The sequence below is a fragment of the Otolemur garnettii genome, unplaced genomic scaffold (genome assembly GCF_000181295.1).
Source record: "Otolemur garnettii isolate 467f Iridium unplaced genomic scaffold, OtoGar3 scaffold00007, whole genome shotgun sequence".
Classification (NCBI taxonomy): domain Eukaryota; kingdom Metazoa; phylum Chordata; class Mammalia; order Primates; family Galagidae; genus Otolemur; species Otolemur garnettii.
The window spans coordinates 11836705-11847325 of NW_003852402.1; the positions used below are offsets into that span (position 1 = coordinate 11836705).

Consider the following 10621-nt stretch of genomic DNA (forward strand, 5'->3'; position numbering starts at 1 on the left):
TTTTTGGCCAGGGCTGGATTTGAACCCACTACCTCTGGTATATGGGGCCAGTGCCGCCCTACTCCTTTGACCCACAGGTGCTGCCCACTCACATGGACTCTTAAGGGACCCTGAAGAACCAAAACCATATTGAAAAAGAACAAAATTGAAGGACTCATAGCACTCCCTGATTTCAAAATTCACAACAAAGCTACAGCAAAATAGCGTGGGACTGGCATAAAGACAGACATGGCCACCAGTGGAATAGACCGGAGAGCTCAGGAGTATCCGTGCACAGATTCTGTCCACTGAGCAGAGTGGTCTCTGAGCAGAGTCTCTGAGAGCAGGTCTCTGAGCAGAGACCAAAGCCATTCAGTGGGGCCAGGACAGTCTTCTCACCAAACGGTGTTGGGGAAAGTGGATATCTATGCACAGAAGAATGTCCGTGCACAGATTCTGTCCACTGAGCAGAGTGGTCTCTGAGCAGAGTCTCTGAGAGCAGGTCTCTGAGCAGAGACCAAAGCCATTCAGTGGGGCCAGGACAGTCTTCTCACCAAACGGTGTTGGGGAAAGTGGATATCTATGCACAGAAGAATGAAGGTTAGCCTTCCGTGACAGCACACACAAAAATTCACTCAGGGGGTATCAGGGACCTAAACTTAAGAGCTACAATTATAAACTCTTAAGAATACAGCGTAGAGTCAAAGCTTCATGACCTTGGATTTGGCAGTGATTTCATGGATATGACACCAAAGGCACCCACAGCAAAAGAAAAAATAGATAAAAACTTTTTGCATCAAAGGACACTGTCAAGCTATGGAATGAGAGGAAATATTTATAAATCATATATCTGATATAGGTTAGTATCTAGAATACATAGAGTACTCCTAAAACTCAACAACAATAAAAAATCACCAGGCACAGTGACTCATGCCTGTAATCCTGGCTCTTCAGAGGCCAAAGTGAGCAGATCACTGGAGGCCAGGAGTTCAAGGTTATAGTGAGCTATGATTGTGCCACTGCACTCTAGCCTGGGTGATAAGCAAGACTCTACCACCAAAAAATGGAAAAAAAAAAAACCTAACCAAATTAAAAAATGAGCAAAGGACTTACACAGACATTTCTCCAAAAAAGACAAAGAAATAGCCAGTAGCGCATGAAAAGGTGTCCTAGGTCACTACTCAGTATGGAAAATCAAAAGCCACAGCGAGATACCACCTGACACCCAGTGGGATACCATCTGACACCAGTAGGATGGCTACTACAAAAACGAAAACAAGTTAAAATAAAAACAAGCATGGGGCTGGCCCCTTCTAGCTCAGTGGTTAGGGCACTGGCCACATGCTCCTGGGCTGGTGGGTTCAAACAAGGCCCAGGCTGGCTAAAAACAAACAACAACAAAATAGCCAGGCGTTGTGGCGGGCGCCTGTAGTTCCAGCTACTTGGGAGGCTGAGGCAAGAGAATCGCTTGAGCCCAAGAGTTTGAGGCTGCTGTTGAGCTATTACGCCACAGCACTCTACCAAGGGTGACAAAGCGGCACTCTGTCTCAATAAAAACAAAACGAAACAAAAAAAACAAGCATTGGCCTGGGTGCAGAGACCAGAGCCCCTGTACGCTATTGGTCGAAGTGTTTAAAATGGCAATGGAAAACAATATGGCAGCTTCTCAAAAAAGTAAAAGTAGAATTACCATTTGATCCAGCCGTTCAAGTTTGGGTACGTGCGTGAGAGAAATACAGGCAGACTCCAACAGATATTTGTACACCAGTGTTCACAGCAGCAGTATTCATAATAGCCAAAAGGTAGAAACAGCCCAAATGTCCCATGAGGGATGAGTGGATAAACAAGACGTGGTTTCACATTATTCAGCCTTAAAAAGGAATAGAATTCTGATACATGCTTACAACACAGAAGGACCTTGAAACTACTGTGCTAGGTGAAATAAACTAGACACAAAAGGACAAATACTGTATTGTGATTCCACTTAGATGAGGGACTTAGAGTAGTCAAATTCATAGGAAGTAGCCCCGTGGTTACCAGGGCCCAGGAGGAGGGAAGAATGAGGAGCCCTTGTTGAATGGACACAGAGTTTCTATTTGCGATGATGACGAAGTTATGGGAATAGATGGTAGAAATGTGAATGTACTTAACGCCCTGAACTACACACTTCGAAATGGTTAACGTGGTAAATTTTGTGTAATTTATCACAAGTTGAGAGAGACAGAGAGAGAATGAATGAATTATATTTACCCAGCTTTTAAAAAAATGTTAGTGCCAGGCACAAGTAGACTGTATTCATTAATTGCCCAAATTTTATTCTTTCCTAAATATATTATTTTATTTTATTTATTCATCGATCTATTTATTGTTACTAATTTTTGAGACAGTCTCACTTTGTTATCCCCAGTAGAATGCTATGATGTCATAGCTCACAGCAACCTTAAACTCTTGAGCTCCTATGATCCTCTTGCCTCCACCTCCTAAGTAGCTGGGACTACAGGCATCTGCCACAATGCCAGCTAGCTTTTCTATATTTCATACAGAGGGATTCTCGCTCTTGCTCAGGCTGCTCTCAGGCTGGTCTCACGTTGGTCTCAAACTCCTGAGCTCAGGCGATCCACTCACCTTGGCCTCCCACCCCTGCTAGGATTACAGGCATGAACCCCCGCGCCCACCCCTAAACATATTATTTTAATCTACCTTCAGGACCTGAAGAGGGTACCATTTAAGGACTAATCCTGGATTCTTTGGATTTGTCTGTATGTTCCTAGGCATGGGCATTGTCGTGTATACTGGGGTTAGCACAGAAGTTTTCTTGTGTTTTTTTTTTTAAGCCAGGGCCCGGTTGAACCTGCCACCTCTGGTATATTGGGCCGGCGCCCTACTCCTTGAGCCACAGGCGCCGCCCTTCTCATGGTTTTAGAATTCAGAAGTAGCTTCACTCAGAGAAGGGTGGTAGATTTTATTAATAATATTTTTTTCAAGGAGGAGGCAGAGACATTTGCTGAACTGTTGCAGACCAAGGCCGAAAGCAGGAACTTGCCCACTGGGGACGCTGATGAAATTCTTGGGTTTGGAGGTAGTGCACTTGACCTCACGGGGAAGCCAGTGGGGCAGAAGCCACTTTCCGGGAAAGCCTCCACTGGGAAGCTGGCTGGGGCACCCCTGAGATTCAGCAGGAAGCTGCTCTGGGGCTGCTGTTGAACTCATTGTGGTGACCACCATTAGGGACCCTCCTCGTGGCTGAGCTCCATAAGGACAACCAAAGGGACCCACACCAGAACTAGAAGCTTCCACATGCTACAGTGTGCCCTCTCCTGACAGGGCCCATTGCACACGGAGGCAAATATACTTAATGCCACCGAATTGTACATTAAAAATGGTTCAAAGGTAAATTTTATGTTAAGTGCATTTTACCATACACACAAATCATAAAGCCAGCTGACAAAAAAGAAATACCGAGACTGTCCAGTTCTGGGATCACAGCAGGGCACTGCGGAGTGGGTTTGGAGCTAAGAGGCAGTAGATTGGTAACTGGCACAGAGACAAAGTGTGACTGGTGGTTAGCAAGGACAAAAGGCATACAGGGACTCTTTGTACTATTCTTGAACTCTTCTGTATGTTTGAAATTATTCCCCAAATGTAAAACTTAAACAAAACAGCCACTTTGGCTGAAACTGGAGAAAATAAGACATTGGAAAGGATTATTTTACTTTATTTTTTTTTTTTTTTTGAGACAGAGCCTCAAGCTGTCCCCCTGGGTAGAGTGCCGTGGCATTACAGCTCACAGCAACCTCCAACTCCTGGGCTCAAGCGAGTCTCTTGCCTCCGCCTCCCAAGTAGCTGGGACCACAGGCGCCCGCCACAACGCCCGGCTGTTTTTTGGTTGCAGCCGTCATTGTTGTTTGGCGGGTCCGGAGTGGGGATTCGAACTCGCCACCTTAGGTGTACGTGGCTGGCGCCTTAGCTGGCTGAGCTATAGGAGCCGAGCCAGGATTATTTTACTTTAAAAATTGCAATGGGCTCTGTAAGAGAATTTGATTTTGGACTTTGATTCTTTTGGACTTTAAAATTATATTGATTTACTTGAGTTTTTAACTTATGAGGGCAACACAATTTGATTTCAGAGGAAGATAGTGAGTAGCAAATTGTTGAGAAATTACCAAAAGCTCCTCTTTTGCTGTAGGGGTAAATGGCGAAGACTGTTAAGATCTAGATCCCCCTCTAATGTAGAAAATAGACAAGTTAAAGCATAGGTAGGAATACCCAAGGAACGTCTAAGCCAATTAATATCTCCTAAGAGTCACTGAAAGTCATTAAGTGTTTTAAGCTCATCAGTGTGTAATTCAACTCTTTGAGGCCATATTTTTTGAGAATCAAGTCTATAGCCTAAATATCAAAAAGGAGGGTGAGTCTGAATTTTATCAGAAGTTATTTGCAAACCATATTTATGTAAAATGGAAGAAGTATATTTTAATATATTTTGTAATGTGGAGACCTCCTCCTGAGCAAACAAAGTATCATCCATATAATGAATTATAAGAGCAGAGGGAAACTGCTTTATTTCCTGCAGAGATTGGTTACCACAATGTTGACACAAGGTGGGGCTATTAAGCATTCCTTGTGATAATACACACCATTGATATCTATTATAAGGCTTATGCTGATGAAGAGAAGGTACCAAAAAAGCAAGTGAAGGCGATCTTCAGGGTGTAAATAAATGGTAAACAGCAGTCCTTTAAATCAATAATACGCAAATGCCAATTTCTAGGATCATAGAAGGAGATGGCAGGCCAGGCTGTAATGGACCCATAGGTTGAATGGTAGAATTAACCTTTCTTAAGTTTGTAAGCATTCTCTATTTTCCTGATATCTTTTTTATTATATTTATTATTATTGTTGTTGTTGTTTAGAGACAGAGTCTTACTTTACTGCCCTCGGTAGAGTGCTGTGGGCGTCACAGCTCACAGCAACCTCCAATTCCTGGGCTTAGGCGATTCTCTTCCCTTAGCTTCCCGAGTAGCTGGGACTACAAGCACCTGCCACAACGCTCGGCTATCTTTTTTATTATAAAAATAGGAGAATTTCAGCTTCTTTCTTTTCAGATGAAAACATCAAATGGCGGATGATGATGGTGCAGCGGGAGGGCCTGGAGGCTTAATTCTAGGACTGGCTTCAGAAATGAGACTCATTCCCTATAATTGGGATGCAGTCGCTCATACCATTCTTGAATCAGACCAGTACTTGCAATTTTGAAGAAAGAAGAGGCAGCATTGTTACCCAGCAAAATCAGGCTAGAGGCCCATCATGGAGGATCAATTACTGGGCAGAGGCCAGTGGGTAGGAACTGAGGCTCAGTTACAATATGATGATGTTGCTAGCGTACAGACTCGTCTGTGTGTACGAGGGCTTGGGAAAGAGTTCAAGCCCCTGGTGAGGTCACTGAATCTTTCACCCAAATATCGCGATCTAATGGGGAGCCGTATGTGGATTTTTGGCACAGCTCCGGGAAGCCATTGCAAAGGCGGGGGATTGTGATTATCCTGAACAGCACCTCGAAGATATTGATCACTGGCAGCGTGCTGTGTAACTGTAACCAGATAGAGTCCCCAAATTTGAGAATGAAAAGCATCAATATCCCCTGCTTTCCTTCCTTCCAAAATGGTCTAAACAAATGAGGACCTGCAGGGGTGGAGCTCGGGTCAGAGCGGAGCGGGAGGGGCGGAGGGTATTGCCTGAGGCCCCTACACTCTTTGAGGTACTTTCACAAGTCTTGTGTGAGTCTAATTAGAGTAAATGAAAGTTATCCATGCGGTTGGACAGTTCAGGCAACTGTGCTATCCATACCTTATAATTAGGCGGTGCTTCTGCCCCCTCAAATTCACTTTCGGATAAGGATTCGGAGCTGGATTCCTTTTTACTAATATTACCACAGTCTGCACTGGATTCAATTTTAGCTTGTACCTCACAATTCTGTGAAAGTTCTTTCTTTTCCTTCTTTCCCTTTTGTTCAGCCGCCTCTTTTTTCTTGCAATGGAGGCAAGTTAATTTATGGTCAGAAACTGACCCTTCGGAGACTCATTCTGTTTCAAACTGCATGGGCTGCAAAGCCAAAGTATTAAGATTACAAAGAGACCACACAGACACAGGGATGTTGTCACCTTGTTGATGATCGCCATGCAAGGCACACACTACATGCTTCCAAGTTTTTACATTTAAAAAAGCGCTACCAGGAGGCGCACCTGTGGCTCAAAGGAGTAGGGTGCTGGCCCCATATGCCGGAGGTGGCGGGTTCAAACCCAGCCCCGACCAAAACTGCAAAAAAAAAAAAAAAAAAAAAAAAACCCTCTACCAATAACCAATAACAGTGCTTGTGCACATATTTAAATAATTCCTCAAATTTCTTTTGTTTCACCTTTGCCTCTGTATTTTCCAGGAGAGTTCTGAGAACTTTCACGTCTTGAGATTCTAAGGTTGGAGAATTCCCTATTGTTCTTCTTAATCTCCCCTGGAATCATTCTGAAAGTTTCCTTACCCCTAGCGGAATTCCCCTTTCGGTCTGGTCTAGCCGTAGATCCTGCACCAAATGTTGCGTTTTGTCCGTGGAAACTGCAGTTTCTCTGAGGAAACGGACCCCAGGACGTGGGTGATGAGTACAAGCTGCCAGGAGAGAGGCTCACTGTCACTCCAAAGAGAGTTCAGCCCCTCGCTCCTGCAGGGTTTTTCTTAGAAAGTATTACAATGCTTTGTCAACAAGTAACCTTCCTCATGGCTAGCAGTTTCTTTCCTTAATGCCCTGTTGGTTTCTAATCTGTACATAAACATTTCCTTGAACTCTCCCTGACCTTCCTCATGAGAGCACAGAGTCGTGTGGCTGAGCTTCAGATGCCCCTGTGCTTGCATCAGGAATGTCTGTACACCCTCATGTCCTCTGAGGTCGAAGTCAGGTCACGGACTGAGAAAAATGCCATCCACATATACTTTTATCAGGGTCCTCAAGGTTCCTTTCTCACAGGGACAACTTCAAATCTCCATACATTCTGGATTAAACCAGTCAATGCTGACTATCCTGAAATAGCCACAAAAGCACTGAAAAGCCTGCTTCCGTTTCCAACGTCCTATCTTTGTGAAGGAGGGTTTTCTGTAGTGACAGCAGCCAAAATGAGATGACACAGTAGACAGGACATAAGCAGCACACTTCGGGTGTCACTGTCTCCCATCACCCCCTGAGAGAACTGTCTAGTTGCAGAAAAACAAGCTCAGGGGTCTCACTGGTTCTGCATTACAGTGAGTTATGGAATTATATTTATATTATATGCACAATGTATTACAGTGTAATAATAGTGTGCACAATTAATGTAATCATCCAGCCTGAGCAAGAGCAAGACCCATCTCTACTAAAAACAGAAAAATTAGCCTGGCATTGTGGTGGCCGCCTATAGTCCCAGCTACTTGGGGGGCTGAGGCAGGAGGATCAAATGTGCCCAAGAGTTTGAAGTTGCTGTGAGCTATGACACTAAGGCACGCTACCCACGGTGACAGTAAGAATCTGTTTCGAAAACAAAATGTAATGCCCTGAAATCATCTTGAAACAATTCCCCCACTCACCGCCCCACCGTCGGAGGAAAAGTTGTCTTTTGTGGAACCAGACCCTGGTGCCAAAAAGGTTAAGGACTGCTGCTCTACAAACGGTTTTGTTATCAAAGACGCTCTGGTTGCTGGAGAACAGCCAGAGTAGCCTCTTCAAGATTGTTCTATTCTTCCATTTCCAAAACCACAGGGTTTGGGTGCCAACCCCATATACTGGAGGTGATGGGTTCAAACCCAGCCCCAACCAAAAACTGCAAAAAAAAAAAAAAAACAAAACCCACAGGGTTCTTTGTTTGTTTGTTTGTTTGTTTTGAGACAGAGCTGTATGTGGCAGGCACTCTAACCACTGAGCCAAAACCACAGTTTTATACATGAAAGTTCAAAGTAAAAATCATGCTAAGTTTGATCTTAAACAACAAAATCAGCATAACTCATGACACGTAATAAACAATAATCAGCATAATCAAAACAACATTCCCATTCAAAAGTTCATCTCCTACATCAATTGCCCTAACCTACTCATGAGATAGACTTTTAGGTTAAAGCTGAAATGTATAAAACAGCAAGAATGGGAGACATGCGGTGAAGGTCACGTAGGCCCTACACTGACCCGGCCAGCTGAAATAGGCCCTCGCTGGCCGGCTCCATTCTGTTTTTACAGTATCTTTCAGTTTTGGTTTCCTAAAGGGGTCTGGTTTCCCAGAAGGGGCTACGCCAACATGGGCAGTGGGCGTTGCTTTTCTGTGACTGCAGTATTTAACTCTCCACCCAGTTTTGCAATCTAATCCCTGCTCAGAAGCCACCGGAGGAGAGCCTGGGGCCTCTCCCCACTCTTCCATCTGCCCTTCTGCAGCCCAGACTCTTGCAGACGCCTGCCAGAAGCCTGTTCTCAGAGAGGAGAGAACAGAGGCACAGGACCTGAGGCAACTCGTGTGAGCTCTGTGGGGAGAAGGTGGCACGGCACAGGCGGGGTGGGGGTGAGGGCTGTCCTTTAAAGACAAGGTACCCAAGGGGCGGCTCTAAGCACCTGGTTCAGGGAAAACAGATGTCGGGACAGCCAGCATTCAAATCTCAGCTAGCTGCTCACTTTGTGAGCTTGGCTAATGGTCAGCTTCTTCGTGTTAAGGCAGGTTGGAATCTCTCCCCATAACATGGTTAAGGATGTGATATGACTCTCCTGATTGTGTCTTCCCCTCCATCGTGGGGGATCTTAGGGCTCAGATAGAGATGGCTTCGCCCTGAGAAAGTAGGTGACAAAATTGGCCATGGGGGTTTTCTGGCAAGTTCTGTGCAGGAGGGGTTCGGGGCTCATCCTGGTAGAAGGAAATGCTGCGTGAGTTGCTGGAAACTGCTAAGCCTGTAACCCACGGTGTTCTCTAGACCGTAGGTTCATGTGGAGCAGTGTGGGGAGGGGTCGGGAGCGCTGATCTCAGAGCCAGGTTTTCAGAGTAAACGAGCTTTTCCTGCTTAGACTGTGTTCCAGGAAGTTGGCTTTCAGGGGGGAAGGGGCCATTGGAGAATATGGCAGAGAATAGAGGCTCCCCAGTCAAGCAAAGACAGTGCAGTAAACATCAGCTTCCATAGGAAAACAATGTCTCAAATCTTCGCCCATCAATTCTGTCCCTTCCCCAACATAAAGGTCCTCTCACATCCACCAAGAGGTCAGAGGGGAGGAGATGGGACTCGCTTAAACTAGAGAGTTTCCTGATGTCACCTTTGCCCGTCATCGTGATCGGATGGTTCTAACATGAAAGTTTAGGGGAGGCTGGATGCAGTGGCTCATGCCTGTAATCCTAGCTCTCTGGGAGGCTGAGGAGCATGGATTGCTTGAGCTCAGGAGTTCAAGACCAGCCTGAGCAAGAATGAGATCCCGTCTCTACTAAAAATAGAAAAACTAGCCAGGCGTTGGGTGGGCGCTTGTAGTCCCAGGTCCTGGGGAGGCTGAGGTAAGGGGATCGCTTGAGCCCAGGAGTTTGAGGGTGTTGTGAGCTATGATGCCAGGGCATTCTACCCCAGGGGACAGAGTGAGACTGAAAAGCAAAGAAAACAAAGAAAGGATAGGAGCCATGTTGGAGGCACTAGTGAAGAATGGGACGCTAGACCAGGGTTTCTCAACCTCGCACCCCTGATGTGCTGGACTGGGTGAGCCTTTGTTGGAAGGCTGTCCTGTGCATTTTGGGGTGTCAAGTAGCAGCCCTGGCTTCTACCTACTGGGTGCCAGAGTTACCTCAATTGCTGAACCAACTTCTTGTCTCCTGAAACCAAAGAATGAATTCACAGATGGAGGGAGATGGCAAGTGAATCAGAAGTTTATACAAAGCAAGTTTAAGGGCAAATGGGAAAATTCCTTTATTGAGAGAGAGAAGAAAACCCAAATGGGTTAACACCCACTGAGGCTAAATGCTAAGGGGATTATATATGTTGTCTGACTTCATCTGTGTTCTTTGTGTGCAAGGAAGTATAGCCTACATTCCTTTTGTTCTTTTGTGCCTTCACTTCTGGTGCCAGGTGCTTAGATTTGAAAGTGAAGGTAGCATGAGCTTAGTTTGTTTTGTTTGTAAAATATAATGTCAGTAGTGGTTATTTCTGTGTGGTGAGAGGACAGGTGAATTTTATTCTCTATTTCCAAATTTTCCATAGCAAACCTGTATTTATTCAAGTCATTAGAAAACTAATGGTTATAAGAACTTGGGTCCCTTCAAAATATGTATGGGAGGATTTTTTTTTATTCCTATCTTTTTGAGAAGGAGAAAGGGGAGAAGATGTGGGCGAGGAAGATGACCATGGGGGAGAAGGCATAGGGAGGAAATGTCGTTTTTGCCATTAGCCCAGGGATCAAGAACCAAATATAGGGACGGAATGAAAGAGAACATATTAGCGTCCTTACTCAGGGCTGCCTGTCCAAGCTCCACAAACTGGGTGCCCTAAAACAAGGGATATTTATTGTCTCACAGTTTTGGAGGCGAGAAGTCTACAATCACGGTGTCCCCAGGGCACGCCCCACCTGCAGGCTCTAGCAGATAGTCCTTACCTTCTCTCCTTCTGGTGGCTT

At 45.2% G+C, this 10621-nt stretch overlaps 2 protein-coding genes across 2 annotated transcripts in view; one reads left to right on the forward strand and one right to left on the reverse strand.

Moving 5' to 3' along the window:
* Window positions 1-9296, reverse strand: part of APOL5 (apolipoprotein L5) — a 37914-nt gene extending 28618 nt beyond the window's left edge. The window contains 1 exon segment of the mRNA XM_012814138.2: window positions 9284-9296. Coding sequence (XP_012669592.1) covers window positions 9284-9296 — 13 coding nt within the window.
* The window catches only part of APOL6 (apolipoprotein L6), a 9969-nt gene continuing 7720 nt past the window's right edge, over window positions 8373-10621 (forward strand). Inside the window, exon 1 of the mRNA XM_012801112.2 lies at window positions 8373-8501. The gene's annotated coding sequence lies outside the window, so the exon portion shown is untranslated. The remainder of the gene's footprint in view (window positions 8502-10621) is intronic.